We start from the raw sequence: 26,731 nt of genomic DNA, 5'->3' as shown, positions 1-26,731 counted from the left end.
TTAGCTTGATTAATTCCCCTCTTTGGAGAGTTAATAATTATATTATTCTTACACTCTAATATTTCAGTATCAGTATAATAATATGCTATTTAAAATTCACTGTTTATGCAAAGGCAAATATATTCAGCCCTCCTCACAAAGTCTCATTTTTACTGTTTTTTTAATCTCTTGATGACATTTGTTTCTCCTAGAATTAAAATATAATCCAACATTAATTAAAGTATACATTATATTGTATATCACAATGAGTCTTATATAATAAGGGTAAACAAATGAAAAATTAATATGATTAATACAAATAAATGCATGAAGATTTACTATACTGATAAAGGAAAATTAGCAGCATCCTAGTTTCTTTAAATATTTGTAAAATTGTAATTATAATATAATTATATTCTTAGTATACATTCAATTTCCTGTCAGCCTACAGCTAGAATATGATCTTGTCAGTGTCCTTAATGTAGTGGACATATTTAATGTTCTATTGGCTTGAGATTGTGGTCTTATCTTTACAATCCAGGTGACAATAGTCCAAGGACCCAGCTTTGCTCTGGACCAGAAGTCCATCATCTCTAAACTATCAATTTCAAATACCCTGGCCCTCTTTCATTACAGTTGATTATTAGCATAAAGGGCCAAAAATAACCTATTGGTTTTCATAGCTGCAAATCACTAGAAAAACTATGTTGGGGTATAAGCATCCTTTGTTGGGAACTTAAATTTTTTATGGCAGAATTTAAAAGTCATTGAAATATGCAACCAGTTTTCCAAGTGTATCATAGGGTATACATTCCAATCCTATCTTTCAGTTCCTAGATTTTTTTTCCATTTTGAGATAATTAGCACCATTTATGTGTTCCTCTCAATATCGCTGAGTATTTCCCAGGTAGCAAGTTTAGTGAAACTTGCCTTGACTTCTTTCTTTTTCCATAACTTTAATTATTCTGTGTCATGGGATGTCTTCCAGGAAGCTGGTACTAACACAGTTATCCTGTTACTTTCATGCTTTTGTTGTGGAAATAAAAGATTCTTATTCAGGATAGGGATAGATTGCAAGCCTGTCCCATGTCTGTGATGAAACATTGTGTAAATTCCTAGAGATGATGTTGCCAGAAAAATGATAGAAGAGTACGAACTAATTTTCTGTTCCAGTGAGATCAAACTGCTGCTTTTTGTAGGGTCTGGATTCAATTTCCAGTCTATCATTGTTTATAAAATTGAACCTCGGTATGTGGTAGTTTACATAGATCAGGACTTACAACAACTACTCAGATGATAGAACTCAAGATGGTTGTATCCATGGCATTGCAATGAAGTTCATGCAGTATCGTCATAATTACAAGCCTAGCTATCACTGAATTGGAGAATACAAAGATTGACTAATGTCAATCTCAGGAAAGGGTGCTATGCTTCTAAGGTACGACTGCACAAAATCCTACCTAGGGCTTGTTTGTAATTGTTCCAATGACACAGGACATATGACAGCCAAGCTTAAAGTGGCTGGCATGAACGTTAGGATGAGCTAAAAATGCATTTATTTTACTTTGAGTGTCACTCAGTGATGCCAGTTCATACTGTTTACTTAGTGGATCATATTCAAACAGCTAAAGAATTTGGGTACAGTGTTACTTGTCATATAATCCAGGCACTCCAAGGTTAAGGAAGAAGGATAGTGAGTTTGAGGACACTCTAAACCACAGAGAGAGATACCTTCTTAAAAGATCCTGTCTCAAAACAAACACACTCAAACAAATCCAGCCAAATACACACATATTTCTTGTAATACTCAAAGAGTTTCAGTAAACATCATGTCTCCCTGTTAGGACCTAGAAAAAAGGTATTGTCGTTTGTCATTGAAGAGTAATGCCCTGAATTGTGGGACACCCAGATCCCTTGCTGTGTGGCTCTTTGCATTTGTATCAGATATGATCTTCATTTCTAGGATTCAGTTTACTCTAGACTCTATATATTGCTACTTTAATTATGAGGCCATTGCCAGACAATCATCTCTATAAATATCCAGGGGAATAGATATTGGTGCATATAGAATCCCTGCTGCCTAGCAGTGTATAGAGGTGTCTGTAAGGAAGAAATGTGAAAACCTCCCATGTTATGTCATCATAAGGAGAAAATACAAAAAGACAACTGGCTTAAAAGATGTTCCCCATTACTAATTATCAGCAAAATATAATTAAAACAATAAAGATCTAGGTACTTGTCCCTATTCTACTTTAAGCAATATATGCTTGTTTTTGAGCAATATATGAATATTTAGCTTAAATGTATTCGTGCATGTGTTATATATACATAATGATTTATAATATAAGTTGTGGATTACAAAAAGAATTATAAATTAAGATTGTCCCATTGGAGGACACAATGGTGCTATTGTTAAAATGTGTGGTGCTGGAGTTGAGAGTGCAGCCTGCTGTTAGAGCCCTAGTGTATTTTTATTCGATGGCATGAGTCATCAGATTTTATTAATTAATATAACTAATTAATATATAAATTAATTTAATTAATTCATGTAAATTAGTATTTTAGGTTAAAGTCAGATAGTTGTTGCTATGTATTTTTTAAACTTTTTATTGGATATTTTGTTTATTTACACTTCAAATGTTATCCTATTTCCTGATTCCCCCCACTCATGAAACCCGCTATCCCATCCCCCCTCCCCTGGTTCTATGAGGGTGTTCCCCTACCCATCCACCCACTCCCACCTCCATGCCTTTGAATTCCCCTAAATGGGGCATCTAGCCATCACAGGACCAAGGGCCTCAACTCCCATTGATGCCCTACAAGACTTTCCTCTGCTACATATGCAGCTGGAGCCATGGGTCCCTCCATGTGTACCCCTTGGTTGGTGGTTTAGTCCCTGGGAGCTCTGGGTGGTCTGGTTAGTTGATATTGTTCTTCCCATGGGGTTGTAAACCCCTTCAGCTTCTTCAGTCCTTTGTCTGACTCAGGGTCCCCATTGGGACCTGAGTCAATGGTTGGCTATGAGCATCTGCTTTTGTATTTGTCAAGCTCTGGCAGAGCCTCTCAGTAGACAGCTATATCAGGCTCCATCAAGCAATCACTTGTTGGCATACACAATAGTGGCTGTGTTTGGTGATTGTATATGGGATGGATCTCCTTCAATTGGGGCAGTCTCTGGGTGGCCTTTCCATTAGTCTCTGCTCTACACTTTATCTCCATATTTGCTCCTGTGAGTATTTTGTTCCCCTTTCTAAGAAAGACCAAGGCACCTACACGTTGGTATCCTTTGTCTTGAGCTTCATGTAGTCTGTGAATTATAGCTTGGGTATTCTGAGCATTTGGGCTAATATCCACTTATCTGTGAGTGTTCTTTTCTGACTGGGTTACCTCACTCAGGATGATATTTTCTAGTTCCATCCATTTGCCTAAGAATTTCCTAAGTTCACTGTTTTTAATAACTGAATAGTACTCCATTGTGTAAATGTATCACATTTTCTGTATCCATTCCTCTGCTGAAGAATATCTGGGTTTTTTCCAGTTTCTGGCTATTATAAATAAGGCTGCCAGGAACATAGTGGAGCATGTGCCCTTGTTTTGTGTTGGAACATCTTCTGGGTATATGCCCAGGAGTGGTATTGCTGGGTCCTCAGGTAGTACTATGTCCAATTTTTTGAGTAACTGCCAGACTGATTTCCAGAGTGGTTATACCAGCTTGCAATCCCACCAGCAATGGAAGAGTGTTCCTCTTTCTCCACATCCTCACCAGCATCTGCTGTCACCTGAGTTTTTGAACTTAGACATTCTGACTGGTGTGAAGTGGAATCTCAGGGTTGTTTTGATTTGTATTTCCCTGATAACTAAGGATGTTAAACATTTCTTTAGGTGCTTCTCGGCTATTTAGTATTCCTCAGCTGAGAATTCTTTGTTTAGCTCTGTACCCCATTTTGTAATAGAGTTATTTGTTTCTCTGGGTCTATTTTCTTGATTTCTTTGTTTATATTGGATATTAGCCCTCTATTGGATGTAGGATTGGTAAAGATATTTTCCAAATCGGTTGGTTGCCATTTTGTCCTATTGACAGTGTCCTTTGCCTTATAGAAGCTTTACAATTTTATGAAGTCCTATTTGTTGATTCTTGCTTTCAGAGCATAAGCCTTTGGTGTTCTATTCAGGAAACTTTCCCGTGTGTCCATGTGTTTGAGGCTCTTCCCCACTTTCTCCTCTATTAGTTTCAGTATTTTATGTGGAGGTTTTCTGGATTTATGTGGAGGTCCTTGAGAGCCCTAGTTTATTATGCACCTGGTTTCTGGGTTGCATTCTCATCTCATCAGAAAAGTTGAATATATGATCAAATCATAGTAATTTCTGCTACTGTACCCAATGATGACTGACATGTATATACTCAAATAAATATCTCGTTTGTTTAAGTTTTTTAAAAATAGATTTGCACACATCTCTAGGAAATACATATATAAATCATAAATGGGGACATTTGGGCCTTCGTTTGATTGATAGTGACTTCCATGTTTATTGGAATGATATGAAGGTAAGACGAAACACCAAAAATTGATTTGTAGAGCACTTTTGTGAGGAAAGCTGATGTTTCTACCATAAGCACATAGGGAAGGACATTTTTGGGGGGCCTATCTTCTGCCTGGGATCTAGTAATCTGGGTGAGTCAGACATTCCCCATTAATATTTTGATGTTGGCAGAATGTTGTCATCTTCTGCAAAGCCTGAAGTACACATCTTTCACAAACAGGGTGGCCTATAATGAAGGGTCCTTCATGGAGACCAGATTGTGGTAAAGGAAAGCAACATGGGATCATTTAGAGAGCTGTCAGGTGGGAATAATTTGGTACCTTCCCCTTTAGCAATTTAAGAGATAATGGCATGAGGTTGAGGGCATTTCCTGAAGGCTTCAAGGTTCTTGAGGAACGCAAAGATGTGGGTACTTCCATGGCTACACAGTCCTAGAAATAATTCCACAAACGTGGACAAAATATGCACATATATATGTGCTTCATTGTTAAATCTTATGGCCAATCATAGTAATATATCCTGGATTGACCTATCTTCAATACTCTCCTTTGTTTATGTATATTACTCTTCTTCCTAAAGTATAAGGCCAGATAAATTGTATTAAGTATTATTAAACCAATACATTTATAAGACAAATATATAAGTATAAGTTCATCATAACGTTGTAGGCAAATAATAAGGTTTACTTTCAAGTAGGACATTAAATCAATGATGATAGATATAATTAATATTAATGATTTTGACCATTAATATTTATTATTGTATAAATATTTAATTTACAGTAATTATTTTTGCAAGTAATGAATAAGGCCTTTTGCTTTAATACACATTAATATTAGAGTTAATTCACTTTTAAGAACAGATTTGTTATTCAGTTCTAATAGACTATATAGTATGATAAAAATATATTTTAATTGATTTGCCCTCCCCAAATTGAAAATATGTATATTTTTAAATGTTATGTGCATATAATACATGCATTACCTTTTTCTGTGAAGTAAAAATTGGCTTTAGTTTTCTTTGTACTTAAATGTCCATTTAGTTAGATTCGCTATAACACTTAAAAAAATTCAATAAAGAAAAACTTTTAATTACAATTATCTTCCCAGTTTTGACAGATGTGTACTGAAGGGTGAATCATGATGTTCACATTTATGATTACTCAAGACAAGATTACTCTTCAATTTAAAAATCAAAACGTATATATCTTATATGTCAAACAGGCTTTTAAACAGTGAATCTGGCCTGCCTTCATTATTAGGCTCCCTTAAGCATATTCTTCTATGTAACTGTAATTGAAAAAATGAGATCCTTTCCATTGTAAAAATACATTTGAGATTACAAAGTGCACATATCGGAGCATAGTGGGAAGAAGCAATAGGCTAAACATACGACCACCAGCAGGCAATGTTCGTCAAATGGAACAAACGGCCTAGTGGGGATTTCCATACAGCTGAAATGGCTTTTCATTTGTCCTCTTTATTACAGTTTATCTAAAGATGTTGATTTTTAAATCCTACTTCGGAATTTCTGTCCTGAGCCTTTTGAATCCTTTGAGAATGTATTAGAGAAGGGCAAATAGAATTATCTTCTTTTAAATGATTTAGATTTCCCATTTCTCTCAGTGCAGAAAGAACTAAGCATATAGTGTTTTCCATCCTATTTGCATATTTCAAGAAGTTATTAAAGGGATATTGAGGGTTGGATAAGCCATTTTAAAGTACTAACTATTACTCAAGAACTCTTGGTATACGACAATATCAAGGTTTGTCTCCAATTTTATTACAAATAAAATACTTTTTACTACCTTCACCTAGAACATTCATGAAAATTTCTTCTTGTTTGCACTATGTAGTCTATCAACTGAGCATTGCTGTATATTTATCCCATATATTGAAGTAGAATAAGTTAATGAATAAATACGACCTCACTGAAATCTTTGAGGAGTATAAAAGCCAACAGTAGAGTAAGTACTACTTCACATGCAGAGTTAGAGGAATGGGAATCAATAAAAGACCCAGAGTACTTTCTGCATCAGGAGAGGTAACACATTTTTAAATAATCTTATATATTATTGAATGCTTGCACAAAATCTTGACCAAGCAAGTATTTCCAATGTTATAATACTGTTTGAGCCACTGGAAAAGTGGGTATCCTCATAGAAGTATTTAGTGGCAAAAAAAAGAATAATCCACTTTTATATTAAATTCATTAAAGCATTACTTTCAAAAGCTACACAGTGCTGGTATTCCACAATAAAATAAGATTCCAAGGGTATAGACACTAAGAAAACAAACTGATGATATTCTGAAATAAAATTTCAAATGCAGACTCCATTCTGTGTAAAGCATAAATGGCAACTCTCAGTTTGTTGAACTATCCTACAGACTAATACAGAAGGTATACGCATTCTCCAATTGTCATATACTAATTTGCATTCAATATCTTACATATTCTCTTACTAAAATTGGGCTTTAATGAAAACTTCATAGGCTTTATCAAGTGTTTGACAGACTTATGTAGCCAGAGGCAAAGAGGGAATCAGAGGTTGTAGAGAAACAAGCAGATCATCATTCTGTACTTGGAAGACAAATAGAGAGAGTTAACCATGAAAGTCAAGTGGAAGGATTCTAACAGAGGCATTACAGTCCAAGGCCTCCATTGTGGGTTTCCAAACAGATGACTGAAGGAATGTATATGGACATGTCAGAACTGCCATTTTTCCTGAGCAGTGTAAGTTAGTGCCTTCAAAACCCGTTAGAAGACAGAACATCCATTCATGACTTTATAAGTGAAAATGGAGACTTCTGGGAGCTTTGAACCAGTACACCCTATCGGGTTGGCAATGCTTTGTTACTAAATTGCAGTGGGATTTAACAATGAAGAATCATGCGAATGAGAAAACCCAAGCAGGGCAGTTTTATGCAATGATGCTAGAAAGTGTTTGGAAGCCAATGTGTCTACACTAATAGAGATAGGAACGGTGGGCATATTCTTTTGCTTCTCTACTGTTTTGATAAAAATACTGTGACCAAACTTAGGTTGAGAAGGAAAGAGTTTGTTTGCCTTACAAGTTTAAATTCATTGTTGAGGAAAGCCACAGCAGAAACCCAAGACAGGAACCAAAGCAAAGATTGTGTAAGAACACTGCTTACTGGCTTGCTCCCCATGACTTGCTCATTCTATGTTTTTATACAACCCAGAAGCATCTGCTCAAAGGTAGCAGCACCCACACCAGTCAGTAATCAATAAACAGCCAGGTGTCACACAGGAATCTGTAACCACAGTGTTGGGAATTGGAGCAGGAGGAGACAGAAAGGTCCTTGGAGTAAGCCACTACTACTAAGGTGGCTCAGCCAATCCACGAGGTCCACTTTGGGGAGAAACTCTGACACAGGTGATGATAATGTAGAAAGATGTAGAGGAAGACACCCAACCCTGACTTCCAGGCACATAGAGGCACATGTACACACAGAGAGGCATAAAAAGAAACAGGTATCATGTCTCCCGTTCTTTTAGGTTAGGTCTTATATATGGGCGTTTTTCTCTGAGTGTGAAACATAAGGAAGAGACAGGGTAGATATTATCCAATTTGTGGTCAAATAAAGAAAATGTGAGATTATTTTTCAATAATTACATTTGATTTCTTAAAATGTTATGAATTACATTTTATGATTTGGTTTCTACAATAATATAATGGAGTAAACACCTGTTTTCCAAACTTATCCAATTAATTAATAATGAACCCTGTCCCAGCCAATGCAGAGGAGAATTTGTTTTCAATACCCTTGGCCTAAAACTTTCTTGACTCTAACTTCTTTTTCTTAACTCAGAGATACAATCCTCTTTCTCTGCCATTTGTCATAAAAATTATGTGACTATCAAATTTTACGTAAATTCTTGGTAAGCCTAGTTTTACATACTTGATACTTAACTACCTCCGTAGTTCCTTATGCTTCTTGATTAGTTCAAGCATTAGAAACAGAATTCTTACTGGCTAAATTCCTAACTGCTAAAGGATGAGAGCTGTCCAAATTAATAATATCATTTTGAATTATTTCCATTGACTTAATGGGAGTTTTTACCCTATTTCTGAAAACAGGGTACAGGTTTTCACTTGCAGTGGATTTGGGAGTTTGCCATAAAGTTTCACTATGGAGTACTGGCTGTAACAGCATGGGGAATGGAAGTGGCTACATGCAAGCATGTTTTGTGTGTGAAAGAATGGGAGATCTAGCATTGTCCCTTTCAGTAATGCCTCATTGCTATAGCAATTTATCCCATTACTAAACACACATCAGGCTGCTATCCTCGAATTCAGCTGCTGACCAGGAGTGAGGCCCTCAGCGTTAATAGGGAACATATGATCACTCCAGCTGGCAGGTGATATCAGCTGGCAGTATTCCCAAACATCTCAACAAAAGATTTTCAGCATGGCAAAGACCTGTCTTTCTTAGAAAAACAGTTTTAATGTGCATGCATTGGCTTCCACAGATATTATTATATCTGTTTTGTTAATTCAGTTAAAGAAACAGACACTCGATAATAAAATTCAGGGAACTTGTACAAGTGTTGATTCAAATTGATACAAAAATTATACAGTACAGAAAACATAATTTTACACTGAAGGCAGAATTTCAACTTGAATGTACTTACATGTGAATTCTCTAAGCAAAGTTTCATCTAAAATATAAACCAATCAGAATTTAAGTTGATTGGTTACATTATAAAAGCTTAGAGCATATAACCTTATTGAGGAAAGAAACATTGTTGGTCTTCCAATGACAAGTAATTTCACCATTTTAAAAAAGCAGTTGAGGTAGAGTCTTCATTAGCTAATCAGGGCTGTGTAGCACAGGGTCAGCATGTTAGGATGGTCTTAGGTTTCTTGACTCTGAACAAAGCATTCATCACTTTCTGACATACTGCAATTTGGGAATCAGGAGAATCTGAGAAACCTTCCACTCATTAGTGTTGAAAAAGCCTAGTATGAGAAATATGCATGTCTTATTAGCATTCTTAGCATAAAATCCCTGGGTGTAATATTGATATCTATAGCCATGAGCTTAAGAAGCAAGACTTCAGGGATAACAGCCAGTTGCCAATCCTGGTACTGGAGAAAAGCATATTCACCTAGAAATGCATATCACTTTCTTTTCTTTCCCTACTTTTATACTTTGCTAGCCAATAATCAAGTAAGTACTCACTTGAAGGACATGGCATTTCATGAGACACCATGAATGAGCAGTCTGACAAGACAAAGACTTCAAGCTTAGGCATTTTGTATGACAGAAATTGAGTACTTTTGTAAATATTCACATCAAATTATATTTTTCACATTGTACATATAGCAATGTTTGCTAATATTATGTGATAACTATGTACAATTCCTCCTGTATAGAAAAGCCTCCAGTGAACTCAGAAATGTCAATGAATTTACAGATGGTAAACCTGATCTTTAGTAGAAGAAGAATATTTTAAGTGCTTGCTACAAACTAAATTTAAAGGGGTTTAAACTGGCATTGCTTTATTGTTTAAAGGTAACATTCCTAAATGTCTAATGATTCATATTTATGAACAGTTATAGACTCCTCATGTATAGTAATTCTCAAGGTGTCAGGAATTACCTGGTTTGGGGAGGGTGCCACAAATGGGTTGACTTGTCAGGAATCCAGCTCCTACAGTTCAGAGCTTTGCAAACTAACTGTGCCAAAGGGTCAGAGTTGCGGATTATATTTTTGTTTCATTTCCTACTGATAAAATATCATGGTCCAACTCTGTCTAGTATGTCCAGTTTGAAGTTCATACCACAGCCAGCTTTCTAGACCTTTCTAGTCCATTGAGTTCACTGAACATACAACGGGAAGTTGCATCTACGTATTTCTACAGAATGGCCTTTGTGCCTGTTTTCAACTGATATAGGAAACCTATAAAAAAATCTCTTGCTTTCATGTATGGAACACATTCTGCCTACCAACAATTCTGATGGAATTTCTCCATGGTGAAGTCAGAGAGCTAGAACTGATGTTTCCCAAAGGTACTTGCAGCCAGGTGTCTGAAGGTAGTGTAGACGCCAACAGCTACCCATGCCAGTGCTGGGCTTGGCTTCAGAGCTGATGGCAGGAGCAAGAGGCAGCACATCCATTTCATGGCACATGGTGCCAGGAACAGCAGTGCTTCCTTTAGGCACAGAAAACTCTCACACAGCAGAGAAAGGCCAGTGCCATTCTGAGTGCTGAAGGATGCTTGGGAAACTTTGCATAGCTTTCTGCTCCAGATTCTTAAATGGTTTTGGTTAAATTACCCATCTGCTAACAAATTCTTATTCAGTGTGAGATTTATTCAGATTCGAATATTTGTAAGAAGTACCTCAGCACAGATTCAGTTGCCAGATTTAAATACTGACTGACTTAGGTTTGTGGAGTGACTGTAGGTAAAGTATCTCTATTGATTCTAAAACTTCGTTACCCAAGGAGATCTTAGGAGGATTTTTTTTTTCTTTAAATTCAGGTTCTAGTTTAGTCAGTTGAAAGGATCCTTAGGCTCTCATGTATAAAAAGTTCACATTTAGAGGCAATGGTGTGTTGGTCCACAACCCAAATGGAAAAGCAAACCCTTCTTCTTAGTAGGCCACATGAACAACTTCCACTTACAGAGTTACAGACTGCCATGGTCTGTTAAGAGTTCTGGTCTTATGAGATCATCTAACATCAACTGCAGCCTCTTTTATCTTTCTCAGTTTTTAAATATTAGGAACTATGATATAAAATAATTTTAATATATTCAGATATAAACGGGAAGGAGAGAAGCAGAGAGAGGAGAGAGAAAGTTGAGAGAGACAGACCAAGGGGGAGCAGTTGGAGAAAGTAATGGCAGAGCACAGACAGGCATTCACAAATACATGATTTGGTGGCGTAAATACAGGCATGTATTTTGCTTGCTTGTAAAAAGCCCTTTTTATATGTTTGTGGACCATGTATGTTTGTGTGTGTGCACATGCATTTTCATGTGTGTGCACATTTATGTCCGTTTCTGTGACTATAGGTGTACATAGGACATAGCATTCATTTGGAGGTCATAGGACAACCTTCATCCTCACTTTCTGTACTTCTTAGTTGAGACAAGACCTCTATGTGGTTGATATTCTTTTGTACATGCCAGACTATCAGCCCCATGTGCTCCTGGGATTCCTAGGTCTTTACCTCCCATCTTACTGAAGAAGCACTAGAATATAAACATGTGCTACCTACTAGTGTTTACACGAGTCTTGAGGACTTAAACCCAGGTACTCATGCTTAGCTATCCTCTCCCTCTATGGCATGTGCTTTTTTGTTTGTTGATTTTTTTTATCTGTTTGTTTGTTTGCCAGTAGCGTATGATACTAAGTTTCCAGTCTTTTAGTTTTGTCTACTTACCTCGAGGAAGATCATCTCAGCAGGTACTGTTTGGAAGAGGGGCAATCAGGATATGCTTGCTTTCTAAAACTCACCTTCAACACCAAGATTATCTGACTTTGCTTCGAGGCAAAGGGGGTGGCAGGGCGGAGAGGGAGACCCACAGTCTAGGCTATTTTTATTCAGTAGACAATGAAGAAAATGAGCAGAACCTCAGGCTTCTAGGGATACCAGAGAAGAGTTAATTTTATCATCTGATAACCTAGGGCCTTTGTTACCAGATGGGAACGTTTGAACCCAATGTTAAGAAAATTAGAGTGTTGGAGTTTTCTGCTGAAGAATATAAAGAATGGCTGTGGCATTTTGGAAAACTTAATGTGTGCTGCCCTCAGAAGAAGGTTTACATGAGCACAATAATCAATCACTAAATGGGCAACAAAGTTGTTTTTAGAAGCAGAGATTTAATTAGCTTCAAATTCTCATGGATATAACATAGATTAACAAGGAAGAAATGAAGTGAAGTTAGCATTTGATGGGCTGAGGAAGGTCTTTGCTTTTTATCTCTTGAGGAAGTCTTTTAACACAAATGCTTCTTTGTCAGTATTCAGTATTTATCTGGTTCCACTCTCTGGTAAAAGGGTTCCTGAGTCACATCTGCTTCTCTCTCTAAGCCAGTTTTGTTCTAATCAGTCCTGGCCATCTGGCTATCCTAAGAACACCACACAAATGGAAGAAAGCTGTCCCAGTGACTGCAGTATCCTCGCCCAAAGCATCGCTTCTCCATATCTCACTTCCCACTGGGTCATGCTTTTTGAGACGCGTAAAGAACCAAAAATGTATTTATCTTTTGATCTGTGTGATATCCGCCTTTGCTGGCATCATAAAGCAAGGAATGCCTGAAGATGAAACATGAATAATCTACTAATCATGGATGTTCCTGTGATTCAGTGTACTCTCATTAGTAATCATGAAATAAAACAACTAAATATCAGTTTGTTTATGGGTCATCTGTAAGGCCTGTGTAAAAGGCACAGATCTAAAATGAGTCCAGGTGTGACAGCTCTCCTCCTTCTCTGTGACTTTGATCATATATATATGTATATTCATAAATATAATTTATATATGTATATACACATATATATTTGTGTGTGTATATGCATGCATGCATACATACATACATACATACATGCATACATAAATACATATGTCATTCAAGACTTTCAGCAAAACTCTGATCCTTAATTCTGGATGAATTCCTTGTATAAGATTTCCTACTAGATGCATTCTAGATTCATTTTCATTAAGTAAGGATATGAATGCTGAGACATTTATGAGTTGCTAGAAAACTGGTTCTTTTTGTTTGTTCATTCAGAATTGACCTGTTTGCCAGACTCAAAACTAAAAGCTTCTAAGATTTTAATGATTCCTTCTCTCTTTTTAACTCCTGTGGTCCACCAGGTCATAGAATTTCTAATTCCCATTCTTTCATAGTTCATAATATTTTAGTGACTGCTACTGTTGCTGACATCCTCATGAATGCTTTCAGAGATATATTTATCTCCATCAGCACCATTACTTTCTAGCCATATGATAAGGAGGAAACATAAAGACTCGATTACTGCATCTATAAAATAAATTGCACCCAAATAAATATAGCAGGAAGACATGTAAGTGTTTTGTATGATGCCTTTATTAAATAAAGTCTTCATGACTGAAATTCTGCTTGCCTGTTCATACCTGTACAGATTCCAATGTGTGTAGGAATACATGCACATACATGCATACACATGTGAAGCTTAGAGTACAACCTCATATGTCATTCCTCATCTTGAGGTCCCATCCACCTTTCACTGGGACAATGTCTTTCAGAGGCCTTAAATTTGCCCAGTAGGTGGCCAGCTAGCACCACAGAACTCCTAATCTCTGCAATCCCATGTATGTGCCACCATGTCTGATATACTTTTTTATTGGATATTTTCTTTATTATATTTCAAATGTTTCCCCCTGTCCAGGTCTCCTCTTCAGAAACCCCCTATTCCATTCTCCCTCCCATGCCTCTATGAGAGTGTTCCCCGACCAACCCACCCATCCACTCCCATCTTCCTGCCCTGGCATTTACCCTGGGGCTATCAGCTAGGGTATGCTGTCTGGTTAGTGACTTAGTGTCTTAGAGATCTCAGGGGTCCTAGTTAGTTGAGACTGCTGGTCTTCCTATGTTTTCAGCTTCTTCCAGCCTTTCTCTAAATCAATTCAACCACAGGGGATCCCAACTTCAGTTCAATCGTTAGGTGTATGCATCTGTGTTTGTCTCAGTCAGCTGCTTGTTGGGTCTCTCAAAGGACAGTCATGCTAGGCTCCTGTCTGTAATGACACCATGCCATCAATAATAGTGTCAGGCCTTGGAGCCTCCCCTTGAGATGGATCCCAAGTTGGGGCAGACACTGGACTCCCTTTCTCTCAGTCTGTTCTTTATTTTTGTCCCTGAAGTTCTTTTAGACAGGAACAATTCTAAAACAACAAAACGTTTATAAAATTCTTAAAAATAACTCCTAAAAATAGATTATAAGTAGGTTGATATATAGAGAGATAGATCATAGGCAGACAAGCAGATGGTGGCATGGAACTCTCCCTTACAGTTAGGAGGAATATATGACATGTTCGAGGAAGCTTGAGCATAGTACAGGGTTTGCTGTAGGCATGCAGAGATAAACAACCTCATTTTCATGTCTTTTGGCCTGTCTACTTGCTAAGAAAGAACTCGTGTGTGTGTGTGTGTGTGTGTGTGTGTGTGTGTGTGTGTGTGTGTGTATCATCTATCTATCTATCTATCTATCTATCTATCTATCTATCTATCTATCTATCTATCTATCTATCTATCTATATATATATGGTGGGCCACATTGGATTAGATAATATATATAGAGTCTAGTTCCTGAGGGAAACTAATTCTCCCTCTATCAGCAGCCTCTGATCTCCATCTATGAGTGTGACCATGTAGATATTTCCTGTCTATCTTGAAATATCAACTGGTGTTTTCATTGTGCCCATCTTCTTTAAGCAATTATATTGTGGAGATTTTGTGGGTACACTTTTCCCTTCAGGTCTAGGGGACACTATCACTCAGCAGCTGTTTTATGTCTTCTGGCTTTTACAATCATTCCCCCTACTCCTCTGTGATTTCTCTAAGCCATGAGTATAAGAGTGACATCGCAGGTGCATTACTTGGAGCTGGACACCCCAGAATCACTTATTCTATATGGTTTAAACAGTTGTGGATCTCTGTAATAGTCTCTATTCATTGCAAAAATAAACATTTTTTTTTTGATGAGGGGTGAGAGATGCACTTGCCTATGAGTATAGGAAGGACTATTTAGGAAACAGAAATTATGCTTTTAGCATGAACTCCCTCCTGTTGAGCAACATTAGCTCCAAGTAGTTAGTAGATAGATACTTGGTTACCCCCAAAATAAAAGTGGTACTATTTCACGATTGTGTATATCTTGCTCATCCAATTATTGATGTGTTTCACAGGTTTTTTGTTTGGATAGAACTGACAATTGCTCCTTTTCCTTGGCAACTTGTATAGTACATCCATTGTTGTGAGCACCAGTCCTCAAGGAGGCAATTAAAGCCACTTCCACAGCAGTCACTTCACTTACCATGACCAAAGCATGATGTCTTCAGTAGTAAGGGCTTATCTTCAAGTTTCAGAGAGCAATTAAGAACAATGACAATAACCTATACTGTTTTGAGAGATTCTGTATTTTCTCCAGCCAAACACTCATGGGCAGATTTTCCATGCCTGGTACTGGGGTTTTTATTAAATATGAATTCTTAAGTGGGGTACAATCTCCTTATGTGGTATAACTTTATTTTTAAAAAGAGTAAAATAATATTTCTTTACAGTTTTTCAAGGATCTTTAGTATTATTTACCTCTTCCTTCCCTATCGCCCCCAGTATTAACCTTTTCTCCCAGTTAAAGTCCTCCCTCATTAACCCTGTTATCCACTTCATACCATTTTCTTTGTTCTAGACCTCTATAACACCTACCCTCCATGAACTTTTTCTCCTCTCCTCATGCCAAGGTCCCTTTGTACTTTCCTAGTTTTAGGATAATTTAGAGTGTATCCTCAAGTCTATAAATTCAAGGAAAATCTGAACTTGGAGGAACAAAGAATAGATCACCCATGACATTTGTCTTTTTGGGTCTGAGTTAACCTTACTCACTGCAGTAGTTTCAGTACCATTCTCCATCATTTACTGGAAATTTTCATAGTTTCTGTTTTATTCATAGCTAAATATTTTTTATAATTTACCACATTTTTATTATCCATTCATCAACTGAAGAACATTTAGGTTGTTTCCATTTCCTAGCTATTGTTTCTAGAATGATAATAAACAAACTTGGCTGGGCAAGTACCTCTGGGGTAAGAATAAGTACTTTGAGTATATGGCAAGGAGTGGTATAGAATCTGATAGGAACTTCTAGAAAGGATTCTCAATCACTGTAGGTATTATCACAAATCAGTGCAGACAGTATGGAAATCAGTATGGAGAGCTCTCAGAAAACTAAAAGGACTTCTACAGTAGGCCTGAATGAGTGCCTAAAATATAAGCAAAGCTTTCTTTTTTAATAATTTCTTCTCTTCTATATTACATTCTGACCACAGTTTCTCCTCCCTCCACTCCTCCTCACTGCTATTTTTTTTCTCTTCATATCCACTCCCCTTCTGTTTACAGGCCTCTAAGAGGCAAAAGCCAACTAGGACAAAATAAGATACAATAAGACAAGGTGAAAGCCCTCCTATCAAGGCTGGACAAAGCAACCCAATAAGAGGAAAAGAATCCCAAGAGCAGGCAAAAGAGCCAGAAACATAACCACTCCCACTGTTAGAGTCCCACAAAAACACCGAGCTAACAGCCATAGCATGCATACACAGAGGACCAGGGCAGACCCATCCAGGCCTCATGCGTGTCCATTTCAGTCTCTTTGAGCTCACATTAGCCCTGTTTAGTTGATTCAGTGGGCCATGTCCTTCAGCTGTCCTCCATATCCTTTCACTTCTACAATGTTTCCTCCCCATCTTCTGCAGGATTTTGAAATCCAAGGGGTGAAACCCCATGGGGATCTCTAATTTAGACTCTCTCTCTATTACCAACTCTCTGTTATAAGGCCAAGAAATTATTCTGTTTTTTTTTCCTTGTCCAATATGTTATTTCATGACAGATTCCATCAATTAAATGTACCTCAATCTGAAAACTTATATGTTGCATGTAATTTTTAAAGAGCACACTACCTCCTTGACCAGTGCCGCAGCCTGCGCTCTGACAGTTCCATTTTCTCTATCTGGATTAGCCCAGGATAGCTCAACCAACCCCTAACTGGAGAAGGCCCAGAGCTGTTGTCAGAGATCCCCTGGGTACCTCTTCCTCCAGGCTAGCTTCATGAAGCTGCCATCAACCACCCCATCTTCTCTCTTTCTCCTGCTCACCTTAGCTCCTCCAAAGAAAAACACTAGACAACATTATTATTATTTTAAAACCAGCCAGATAACACAATTGCTAGAAGAATCTCCTGCTGTAAATCTTATCAGCTGACAGCTAGCTCTAGAAAATGTCTTCCCACCTGTAGTGGAGGCTGCATGCCCTAGGTGCCCGAGGCCTTCCATGGGTGTTCCTGCCTCTGCTAATGGCAATGAGATTAAATGAAATGCCCAAGAAAGGGGAGGGAGAACCTGCAGAGATCAGATCCAGAGGTTAGGCGTGGTTCCCGGTTGGGGGATGGGGTCACCCACTCATCTCCAAATTTTAAAACCAGAATTGCTCCCGTGTATAGGAAATATGGGACACAGTGAAACAGAGACCAAAGGAAAGGCTATCCAGAGACTGTCCCACCTGGGGATCCATCCCATATACAGACACCAAACTCAGACACTATTGCTGATGTCAAGAAATGCTTGCTTACAGGAGCCAGATATAGCTGTTTCCTGAGAGGCTTTGACAGAATCCGACAAATACAGATGCAGATGCTGAAAGCCAACCATTGGACTGAATATGGGGACCCCAATGGAGGAGTTAGAGAAAGGAATGAAGGAACTGAAGGGGTTTGCAACTCCATAGGAAGAACAACAATATCAACCAATCAGACCTCCTGGAGCTCCCAGGGACTAAACCACCAACCAAAGAGTACACATGGAGGGACTCATGGCTTCAGCTGCATATGTAGCAGAGGATGGCCAAGTCGGTCATCAATGGGAGGAGAGACCCTTGCTCCTGTGAAGGCTTGATTCCCTAGTGTAGGGGACTGCCAGGGTAGTGAGATGGCAATGGGTAGGCGGTTTGGTGGGTGGGTAGAGGAGCACACTCATAGAAGCAGGAGGAGGGGGGATGAGATAGAGGGTTTGCAGAAGGGAACCCAGGAAAGGGGATAACATTTGAAATGTAAATAAATAAAATATCCAATGAAAAAACAAAGTCCCTTTCTCCTTCTTGTCCCTTCTCCCCATCTGAGACCCAGAAATCCTACCTCACCATTTGCTCAGCAATTGGTCTTGTCTTTTTTATTGGCACAATCCCAGTTAGAGAATTTGCACCTCCCCTATACCTATGTGATTAACATTCACCTTAGCATTCCCCATAGTAACCTACTACTTTATGTAACCTTCTGTACCTCTCCTCATAGACCTATATGATTCTACCTTAATTACTCTCATTCTGTCTGGGTTCCTGAATCACAGCGTTACAGCTTCTTCAATTGTAGTTTTAGAAATTTGAGGCATTATAGAAAATCACACACACACACACACATGCGCGCGCGCACATGCATGCACACACACACACAGACACACACACTTTTTGTATGTACCCCACCTAGAAGTATGTACTCCCAATTAGATATCATTCTTGTATTTGTTTAATTTTTTGCATTTGAGGCTCACATTAAAAATAGCATCTATTTGAAAATTGTTTTTAACTTAATTAAATAGCTTTTTTTGCAAAACTATGGATGTATACAGTGCATTCTTATATTCTGATTACTGTAACTTCTATCCTCTACTCTCCCTCCTACTCTAAACATGCCACCTCTACTGCAACCCCTCACACATTTATGCTTCTCTTTCTCTCTTTCTTTCTTTTTCCATCTTCTCTTTCTCTCTCTTTCTCTTTCTCTCTCTCATTTTTCCTCTTTCTCTCTCTTTTCATTGAGTTTAACTAGCGTCATTGCTGTGACTATGGGTTTGGAAATTGTATTTGCTTGGGATTTTAATAGTTACTATTAAGTCACTGTAGAGTAAACAAAACACTTGGGAAACATATAATTGGCACAAGCATGGGATTTTGAAGCCCAGATTCCAGTTGGTTCACAGTTTAACTTTGGCATCTGCCTCAGCTAAAGCAGTAACTGCAAAAACCTTATGATTTAGAGCCAGTTAAAGCTCTGAGGAGTGCCTGAGAATGTGATGGCTAAGGTACAAACTCTGATTTTAGAAAAATCTAAGCACAAATTCCATACCACAATTTTGGAGTGGTAGGACCTTTGCAAGCTCTCTAACTACTGTCAGGATGTTTCTCTGTAGGATGGAACTAATGACACATATAGAAGGGTAGTAAAATTGTCAAATTAAGTATACGAGTTCAGCTTTAAACTTAGGCTTTACAAAGTATTCAAACTGACAATGCTAAAGATAATACCACTAACAGGTAGTGTTGTAAAGGTACTAAGAAAGATAGGAAACCGGAAATGGAACCAACCCTAATTGTCACATTCCTCATCTGGTGGAAAGAAATCCAGAGTTGAGATACAGACAAATCTTATGATATGGACAATATATCTATATCTACATTTATGTCTATGTTTATGTCTCTTTCTCTTTTTCTCTCTCTCCCTCTTTCTCTCTCATCTATCTATCTATCTATCTATCTATCTATCTATCTATCTATCTATCTCACTCATATCAGGTATATATGGAGATAACACAAAAGCTTTGGGGAGCACTGGAGTCAGAGTCTCTTGATAAAACCTCATAGTCTTAATCTCCAAATATTCCATAAGAGTTTATCTGTTCTGAGTGCTGTCACATGCATTAAATGCCAGAGCTGTAACTGCCTACCTTGTATTCATGTTTGTGAAAGTTGGGAGAACTTTCCTAAAGGGCTCATTTTATCACAATGTAATGTGACATAATAGCATAGTTGATGCATCAGTTTGTATCAGGTAACCAAAATAACTGTGTAAGAGGCAGTAAACCATTGAACCATTGGTCAAATTATCTAGAAAAGATTAAAAGAGATTATGATTTATCTCTCCACAGGGCATAGACTATGAACTTCTAAAGCATTTCATGGAGGACAATACAAGCTAAATGTAGAGGAAAATAGTATCAAGAAGGGTAATAAATCTAAGAGGAAATGTGTTATGTACATTTTGTAAAAATGAGGTTACAGGGAACATTATTTGGTCATTTATTTTTGCTTGACTTTCAAAAGTAACTCCCAATTGTGAGGATGAAAGTTGTTCACAACAACGAAAATTCAATAGTGTTATACCTAAGGACACCATTAATCCTAATACTTATACAACATTTGAGCACAGGTGGCCTTTGCTCTGTTCTAGAGAAACAGAATTAACTCACAGACCTCTTTTTGAGCATTCTCGGATGATTGTTTTTGCTCAGACTTTTCGAGTTTCAACAAATTGACTTTGATGTTTTCAGCTCTAATTGTCTTGTGGGAATACAGTTTTTAAAAATATGCATGGTGGTAGGATTAAGTCAACAGGATGTACGTTGTTGTAGTACAATGGACCTGCCTCCCTCTGTGGGCAATTAAAACAAATTAATATGGAGCCTGAATGAGAGGGAAAGATCAGTGAATTCTCCCATCAGTCCAGATTACTAACAGGCCTCCTCTATGAATGTATAGTAGCAGGTATTGAGTCTGGACAAGAATCCAGCTAAGTGTCAGTACAATCTAGGAAAACTCAAGCTATTTGGACCATTCCCTGTTGGCATTCATAATGTCGCCTTTTGCCCTATGTGTTGATATTACATGTTAAATCCAATATGCCTCAGATTCAAGGAGAATTAAAAATACAAGAATTTGAACACAATATTTTATTGGTAAAGTAAATATTAAAGATACCGTTAGAGCATATCTCTGTAATATGTAGGTAAATAAATGAACATTTATATTATTTATTGTGTATTTAATCGGGAAATTCACAAGTATTTCATATTCATTAGAGAGGTTGGCTATTGCTCATTAGTTGAAAACACTTGATGCTCTTCCAGAAAACTCACCTTCACAGCTCAGCACCTACACCAAAGAACTCAAAACTATCTGGAACCCCAGCTCCAGAGAACCAGACACCCTCTCCAGAGCTGCACTCATCATCCATGCACATACATGTCCATAGGCCCATAAAAAGTGAAACTTAAAAAGGTATAAATTGGAAAGGTTGATATATTTGGATATGCATATATTATAACTGTAAGTCATAACTAACATAAAATTTGCCAAGGTACATATTAAATTATGTTTTATATTTCACAAGGTAAGCAGACATGCTTATTTAAATTATTAGAATATAATGGAAGATAACATATTAATAGCTTCAGGTTTCTCCTTTTCTAAATTAAACTGAGAATGAATAATAATGTGGTAAACTCAGCATTACTCCATTTCTCTGTGTCCCTTTATTTTCTATGTCTTTGTGAGTGACTTAACAACCAACCGCACCCCCCCACACACACACACAAAGGAAGTAAGGCAAATATTAATGTTCAGCTGATTTTTCAACCATACTTGGCAAATGTCAGCATATTTTCAGTGATACTGTAAATTGTGTGCCCTCATAGAAATTAAACCGTCCAATCTGATTTTATCCTGGAGTCTCTAACTGCCTGCAAGTGTAAGGTGAAATTATCAATGCTTTGTTTTACAGCTTTTGCCAACAAGAGAGACTGCCCATGACCTTCCAGTCCTGTGTGATCACCAAAGAGTGCCAGGTGTCTGAGTGGTTGGAGTGGAGCCCATGTTCAAAAACATGCCACGATGTCACATCCCCTACAGGCACTCGAGTAAGGACAAGGACCATCAGGCAGTTTCCAATCGGAAGTGAGAAGGAATGTCCAGAGCTTGAGGAGAAAGAGCCCTGTTTGTCTCAGGGAGATGGAGCTGTCCTCTGTGCTACGTGAGTAGAAGGAAGAATGTAGTGTGCTCAAATGTCATGTCCCTTCAGTTATCTGACATCACAGATATTTAATAACTGTTATCTCAGTATTTTGACTTAAATATTAGTTCAGACTCAGTAGTATGGATATGCTGAGTTTTCTTGGATGTTTTAAGCAGAAAACTAGAATATCTCATTACACACTTTATCTGTTAAAAATGTGCTTCTTTTACAGAATGAAAGTGTGTTTAACAGCTGCAGTCCAAATCTTCATGAAGGCTGAACTTTTAACAGCTCTTCTCCTTAATGTAGTCCATAATACCAGTTGGTGATTATTTTAGTGGATGACACAGAATGAAGACATTAGACTAGGCAAGCTGCATATGTCTCTGTTCCAATGATTGAGCACCATGAGTAGACATATATGCAGTGTATGAGTGTCTCCATGTTCCAATAAAACTTTACTGACAAAAGTAAGAGACATATTAACTTTATCTTTGGTCCATCACTTGTCAACCTCCAAGTTTTTAAATCACTGATTCCTATGATTTACTAAATCTCAGTAATGTATGTAACAATTTTAACTAAGTAAAGAACTATATCAAAATAAATGGCTTTTAGGTGTTGGGATTTGGGGATGTCTTGTTTATTAATTTGTTTTTGTTTCATTGCCAGTATGTATCATAGTGCATAGTAAGTGCCTAATAAATGTTCATTGACTTCAGATGATAAAAGACTAGTTCTGAAATATTTCCCATTCTAACTTCATTTTTCCTTAAAAATACTATTTCCAAGACATTACAATGAATTATCTTAACAAAATTCCTTCTTTGAATATAGAATACTATAAAGCAATTTAAAGAATCTTAGTATACATATTCCAGTGGGAGCTTATCTCAACTGTTCATCGATTCAAAGGACATGGATACAGTTTAAATTTCATAAGCCACTGAAGAGGCAAATTAGTGCCCTTACTACACCTGGACATGGTACCAAAATAGCAACTGTTTGCATGAAGCCTTCTATGACATTTTGGAATCATCCATAGTCTGCCCATGTAACAAAGACCTCACAAATCCTCTAGGTCCTGCTAGCTATGGTGGTTCTTCTCCATTTAGGAGTTGAAGCACACTGTGCAGACTTCTAGGATGCTGTCTCTCCCTGCAGTTTCTTCTGTTTTTTGTCTAATAGTGGTGCTTTGTTTTTCAATCTCAATTTTTCATGTACCACTAATAAAAATAAACAGACACTGTTGCTTGTCTTTATCTTCTCCATTTCCTAGGATAGCACGTTCCTTAGAATACATCAACTACTTACATTAATGAAAGTCTGTTTCTATCATAGGACTCCTTATATGATTTAAACTGGAATGCTTTCTAGTTTTTTTTCTTTTAATTTTATTCTAACTCCCATAGAAAACTAGTTCTTTGCTTTTACTTTCCTGTACCCTATTCCTACAGCCAACTATCAATGATCCATGTTTCTAGAAATGCCCTTCCTTCATAAACAAGTAAATGCTGTTCCTTGATGGCCCAATCCCACAGCCTCAAACCCCCACTTATAAAAATGAAAATGAGAAGCAATCTCATCTTCACTGGCAATTTACTCACCATTGACAGAGCCAAGCACCCAGAACAGACATCTAAGGGCACCCTTAACCTTCCTGTCTAATTGAGATAAGCACATCCATTTATATCTATGTTAGCTATTAATCTGATCCATGGGGAAGTGCCTGGGTTAGACTGACAAAGTGCTACTTGAGCCATTTCCTCTGGGCTTTTAAGGTATCTGTTTTCCTAGAGGTGGAAAAAAATGCCATCATTTTCTATTGTTGGTGACATGAGGAAATGCTTCCCTGTCTATCTCCGTCTAGGGAAAGAAAGGCTGACAAGCCCAACATTTCACATAGTAATCTTGACTGGAGCTCTAAGAATCAGGAATAATTTTTTTTTTGTGCTCTGCTAACAGCATAGTCAGCTCTTCCCATCATTCCCTGGCATTCAGCAGGAATTCTGGGCTCTACAGAGCATGCACATGAAAATGTTCTGATTCCTGACAGTAATGAGAAAGCTCAGAATTGCTGTTATATTTTTACATTCTAACATGCAATTATAACTTTGCTCTAATATGAATATGCAATTTTCATGCATTTTTATTAAAGACAAAACAAGCGTTTAGGCTCATCATCACTTAGATGTTTGGCATTCTCAGATTCAGCCTTCCTTGTTTATAAGCATCAGGAAAGGGCGAGCTTGAGTTCAGTTTAATTGCACATAAAATTTAATGTTTTCAGCATTATGTCCTTATTTCATAAAATATTGATAAGTAACATCCAGTAGTTGCAATTAAAACAGGCTCACTCTGCATTTAACCCCTCTAAAGGGAGCCCAACTGAGGACAATGAAGTTAATGGAACTGAATCAGACTGGGAGTCTATACCCAATCCAGAGATAAAGGTTTCGTGGGTTTAAGTTTTAGGAAAAAAAAAACAGAAAAGATTGGAGAAACATTTTTCTGAATAACCACTTTTGCCACCACGGCCTTATCATCATCTAGGTATGGCTGGAGAACTACAGAGTGGACAGAATGCCACGTGGACCCTTTGCTTAGTCAGCAGGACAAAAGACGTGCCAACCAGACGGCCCTCTGTGGAGGTGGTGTCCAGACCCGGGAAATATACTGCATACAAACCAATGACAACCTGCCCTCCCATGTAAATACACAAAAGGACAAAGAAGGTACGTGGTAGTCCTCAAATGGCTGATTTATGAAGATTGAGCAGGTGGATACCCTTGAGGAATGTAGATAGGCTATGGGGGGAGGTAGGAAGATCCTCTAATATTCACACTGTGGTTAGAGTCCAAGCCAGCTAAAGATTAACCTATATCAGAGTAGGTAAGAAACTTAATACAGCTCTGGTTTTGATCAGGTTTAATTTGTTAACAGGTCTATTTAAAACAATAGTAAAAACTTCTTGAACAACCTTTAGAAGGAATAATTATAAAACTAAAATGAAATTGATTTTGTAAGTATACACATATAGTACAAATATATAAAATGAAAAAATAATGGATAAGAAGTTTATAACCTACATTTTGAAAAATTCTCATTTGATAAACTATGATTAAGAATAACTAATGAAGATAGTAAAAATATCTATATATATTGGATTTTTCGTGATACTATTTTGTTACACATATTATATATAATTCATTATTTATATATTATATTATATAGATGGAGCATACATACATACACATACAAATTCACATACATATACACATGCCTCCTAAATATGTAAATAAATTCTGCTCAGTTTATATATTGTTACTTGGATGTATATGATTTCAGAGCTGAAACCCACAGTGTTTGAGGGTTCTTCCCTAGAGAAAACTATGTCTCCTGCTGCTGCCTTTCTTTAGTGACTTGTAGCTCATTGTCTAGGGTGGAGTGTCAATGAGACGCCTCTCTTCTATGTTAGTATGTTTACTGATGCTGTCCTTGTTTGAGACTTGTTTAGGCAGCTGTATAGATGAGATTTCCTAGGTATGGTTTCTCTGACCTTTCTTCAAGACAAAAATGTCACAGCAAACTTTTGTTCCCCTGACTTTTACAATCTTCCCACTTCCTCTTCTGCTATGATGTCTGAGCTTTAGACACAAGAGTGCTCATGCTTTGTACTGGAATCCTGCCAAATACTTGAGGGTAGTGAAGCCACTGATCTCGGAGGAAAGCCTCCAACCACCACTTCAGTAAACCAACATAATTCCTGACTACATCCCCGATACTTGTCTTTAAACACACAGATAACTATAGGGCTCAACCTCATTTTATTATTATGTTTTTAACTTCAGTTTAGGGGCTGGATGCATGAGTATGCAAAAAGCAAGTGTATTCAAAATGGCCTGGTTGACAATAGAATCGGTGCCATCATGGGCTCAAGTTTATACTGAGTACTTTTAAACAGTTCTCACATGCCTATTATCTGAGTACCAACAAAACTCCCAGGACTAATTTATTCAACATTTCTTATTGGATATCAGCAAATTGGATATTACCAAAGATCCAAAGATATATAAAATAGTGAGTATAAATATATGAATATATATTACATATCTTAAAATAGTTAACTTCACAAGGGTGGTACAGAAAACAACAGTTAGGATACACTATGATAACCTGAAAACTATGTTGTAGAAAAACTATTGAGAATGGCACTTGAGCAGAATAATGACCAACAAGCTACTTAGAGAAGGGAGAGTGAGGCTGTGGAACACAGGAGTTTCTTCAGGAAGGGGAAGTGGTGTGTGTTAAGGCACAACAATGAAGCAAAGTCAGAACAAAGGGACACACAGAGCATGGTACATTTGACACCCACAAATAGAAGAGACCTTCCTACAAAGTGTGTAGTTTGAGAAATGGAAACAAGCATACAAACAAAAAAACCTCAGAACACCCAAAACTAGAATATTTAGGGAAGAATTCTGAACAAGAATAATCAGGGGGAAAAGGGGTCAAGGAGGGCACAGACAGAGAAATATTTGCTTTTTAAACTCAGAGTGGCTCCTCTTCCCCAGCACAAAGGAGCCATGTCAAGGACCAAAGCACTGAAGTTTTGCAACTTTCAAAACTTAGAAGCTAAAA

The 26,731-nt window shown here is 37.5% G+C and overlaps 1 protein-coding gene across 1 annotated transcript in view; it reads left to right on the top strand.

The window, feature by feature from the left end:
• Thsd7a (thrombospondin type 1 domain containing 7A) overlaps positions 1 to 26,731 on the top strand; it is a 380,717-nt gene that overhangs the window by 179,755 nt on the left and 174,231 nt on the right. The window contains exons 3-4 of the mRNA XM_031381188.1: positions 21,860 to 22,108; positions 24,644 to 24,825. Coding sequence (XP_031237048.1) covers positions 21,860 to 22,108; positions 24,644 to 24,825 — 431 coding nt within the window. The remainder of the gene's footprint in view (positions 1 to 21,859; positions 22,109 to 24,643; positions 24,826 to 26,731) is intronic.

Source organism: Mastomys coucha, unplaced genomic scaffold, assembly GCF_008632895.1.
Source record: "Mastomys coucha isolate ucsf_1 unplaced genomic scaffold, UCSF_Mcou_1 pScaffold20, whole genome shotgun sequence".
Taxonomy (NCBI): domain Eukaryota; kingdom Metazoa; phylum Chordata; class Mammalia; order Rodentia; family Muridae; genus Mastomys; species Mastomys coucha.
This window is presented reverse-complemented; position numbering and strand designations above follow the sequence as displayed.